The 3,508-nt window shown below is 46.6% G+C and overlaps 1 protein-coding gene across 1 annotated transcript in view; it reads right to left on the minus strand.

The window, feature by feature from the left end:
• Nucleotides 1-1,646, minus strand: part of LOC102289192 (beta-Ala-His dipeptidase-like) — a 4,961-nt gene extending 3,315 nt beyond the window's left edge. Inside the window, exons 1-2 of the mRNA XM_005951023.3 lie at nt 1,076-1,646; nt 679-789 (exon numbers count right to left, since the gene is read on the minus strand). Of these exons, the coding sequence (XP_005951085.1) occupies nt 679-789 (111 nt within the window). The 5' untranslated portion in view covers nt 1,076-1,646. The remainder of the gene's footprint in view (nt 1-678; nt 790-1,075) is intronic.
• Nucleotides 1,647-3,508: the final 1,862 nt, after the last annotated feature.

Here is a 3,508-nt window from a genome sequence, read left to right on the forward strand (position 1 = left end):
TTGGTGGTGTTTTTTTTGTTGTTGTTTTTTTAAATAAAAATAATTACATTTTGGTTTGAAGATAATATTGATACATTTATGCATTTGCATGAACTGGAGATGGAGGCCATTTTTGGCCAAGGTCTTTAAGGTTGTCAAACTGTATGACACACTGACAGACAGAAGCCACACTGCAAGACCAACAAATGGACTGTGACAGGCACACACATACACCATTCTCCTCATAACAACACTTAGCTGATCTAACTGAATCCCTCTGAGCTTACCGCTGCTAGCGGAATGAGTGTGATTGTTTTACACTTGAGTTTGCTGAGTATCTCGGCAAGCTGATTGTTATACAGTACTTTTATTTTTTACTGATTATTGCAGTATATAGGCTGCAATAATCATTTAATTTCAGTCTGTGTATTTTTGTAGATACCATACGAAATGACAGTAAACCTTGACGACTTGACTGAATAATTTAATAAAACCAAAACTCATATATTTTGAATCTGTGTAGGGTTAGGATTAGCGCTGGCACTAGGGTCATTATTGATGATGATTGAGATTTTGTTTGACTCACAAGCTCAGATATTAAAGTAAATTGTCTAAACCCAATACACCTAACGGCATAGATTAGAACAGTTCTAGCATTCAGAGTTCAGTGCTGCTAGAGTAAGGAGCAGATATTTGTACCTCCACATATTCGTCCTGGTGGCTGTCAACATACTGCGCTAGCTCCGTGTACTGGAAAGCATGGGCAGCAGAAATGAGCAGCAGGATGGAAGGCAGGACTTGAGGGTTCATCTGTTACAAGAGTCAGAAACAAAATCAGCAAAACCACACACACAAAAAGATTATTACTTTATTACACTAGATGTGTGTACTCCGAAAGCTCCCACAGCCAAAACACAACAGATTAAAACTTTCCTATTTTAAATTTTTGTCACATTTTTGTTAATCTCCCCATCAGTTTAGAATATAAGCTGAATGGGAGGACTGTATCCTGAAATCATGCATGTTTTAATTTAGTTTGATATAAAATTCACCTACAAGCATTCTGAAAGTTACTGTCCGCTAACTTGTGTCTTACCTTTTCTCTGCTGGAAATGTGTAAGATAGTTTCCTCAGGCTCGCAGACTGTGGTCCTGTGCTGTTGACTTGATTTTTATACCGAGCCCCAGGGTCAAACAGTGAAACATTTCTTGACATAAAGCCAGGACAGCTGACAAAGTGATTTTTTTTTTTTTTTTTTTTTTGCTGAAAAGTGCAGGAATTACACTCTGATCTATTGATTTGACTCCAAGTATGTGTACCTGTGGGCGAAGAGTGGACCTTAGGAATGCAGGGTCAGCGGGAACAAAGGAGCATGTGAAAGTCCAGTTGTTTGTGTTTTGGAATCTCCAAGCAAACCCAGCTGTGAGGACAAAAGCAGAGCTCAGCAAAGCTTTTGTTGTTCCATATTAGCCTGGTGTCCCACTGTGGTTAACTTAATGTCAGCCATTTCTACCTGACATTATTAACCTAAGCTGGGATTGTCTGAACATATTTAATCCCGTCACCACCTCCTGTTCATTGGATAAATTGTCCTCGCTCACAACATCCTGTTTCTCTTTGTGTGCCTCAGTGTGAGACAGGAAAAGAGACTCAGGAGTTGTTACACTGAAATAAAAATGTACTCCTCGTCTGTGACGTTTCCACCGGCCGCCCTCGCCCAGTGGTTCCCGCTTCCTGGCGTCGTCAAGTTTTTGACTCGGTACATGCTCTCTCTCATCCAGGGGTCCGGGCCTCTGTTAAACTGGTCAGCTCTAAATTTGTTTGGCCAGGCCTTCGCAAATCTGTTAAGGAATGGGCGTCGGCGTGCATTCCCTGCCAGCGTGCGAAGGTTCATAAACACACCAAGGCGCCCCTGGAGCCGTTCTTCATACCCGGCAAACGTTTCGATCATGTGCATGTCGATCTGGTGGGTCCTCTGCCGCAGTCACAAGGTTTTACGCACCTTTTGACTGTTGTTGACCGGACCACCAGGTGGCCGGAGGCGGTCCCCCTGGCGTCCACTACCGCAGCAGTGGTGGCCAAGGCGTTTTTGTCAAGCTGGGTCTCGCGTTTCGGCCCACCCGCGGACATTACGTCAGACAGAGGCCCCCAGTTCATTTCCGAGCTTTGGTCGGCCATGGCTGATGGACTGGGGGCTAAAGTCCACCGCACAACCGCATACAACCCGCAAGCTAATGGGATGTGTGAACGGTTCCACCGGTCGCTTAAGGCTGCTTTTCGCGCCTCCTTAAAGGATGGCAATTGGGTTGACCGCCTCCCGTGGGTTTTGCTTGGGCTGCGCTCTGCGGTTAAGGAGGATCTCGGCGCTTCCCCAGCTGAGCTAGTGTTTGGTCAGCCCCTCCGCGTGCCTGGAGAATTCTTGCCCGAAAATCCTCCTCCCTGCTTCGATCCATCGGTGCTATCTCTCAACCCGCTTTTGCACTCGCTTCGGGTTCCTGGTCCGGTGCACCATTGCGTGCCTGACACCTTTGTTCCAAAGACTTTAGAGACTGCTAAGTTTGTTTTTGTCAGGCACGATGCCCACAGGACACCGCTGCGGCCGCTGTATGACGGCCCATTCAGGGTTATTGAACCGGGCCAGAAACATTTTGTTTTGGATTTTGGGGGTCGAAGGGAGACTGTGTGTGTTGACAGACTTAAACCTGCACATGTTCTTCCGGACAGTAATGTAGTGCCGGCCCAGGCCCCTCGCCGTGGCCGCCCTCCTTCGATGGGGTTGACAGACTCTGGTTTTCCCCCCAGGACTACCCCCGGACCACCGGCGTTTGAGCCTCCTCCTGCCTTTCCTGCTCGCCTTCACCAGCCTCGTTCACAGGATGGACCTTCCTCTGCCTGTTCTCTCCCTCCCAGGTTCAGTCGTTCGGGTCGTTTGCTTAGACCCAGGGTCCTGGACTGAATAGAGACCTAACTGTGTGTTCAGCGGGGGGGTATGTGTGGCGGACCACCAGGTGGCTCCACTCACACCCAAGTTGAAGGGAAGTGTTGGGGTGGAGATTTTGGCGCTTACTATATGTGAAGTTCTGAGAGTCAGTTAATAAAGTTGGAGTGAGACACTGAGACCTCTCCTGTCGTTATTACGTACCTCCACAGCTCAATTTTTTCGATATGACTTTTCCACAATGATGGGAACAATTACTAATCTAAGGTCACTGGTAATGTCTTTCCTTGTTGGTATAGTGTTTACTGAGTGCTCCACATCAGCAAACTGCCAAAACTTTCTTCGATGAGCAGTTAAACAAGTGCATAGCAGCAGCTTCTACATACCCTCTTAATTCCTATGCAAGCAGTAGGAGTCTGCTTAGTTTAGGGCTACATTAAAAAAAACTTCTTTTTGACATGACTGTATCAGCTCATTGTGGAAAATAAGAAAGACCATAAGAGCATTAACGAATATAGGTAAACAAAGTAAGAACTAAGAAGTTGGCAGCTGTCTTTGGCTTTCTTACACACCCCCCCCCCCCCCCCCCCG

This window comes from Haplochromis burtoni, unplaced genomic scaffold (assembly GCF_018398535.1).
Source record: "Haplochromis burtoni strain Fernald_Lab_line unplaced genomic scaffold, NCSU_Asbu1 Contig_909, whole genome shotgun sequence".
Classification (NCBI taxonomy): Eukaryota; Metazoa; Chordata; class Actinopteri; order Cichliformes; family Cichlidae; genus Haplochromis; species Haplochromis burtoni.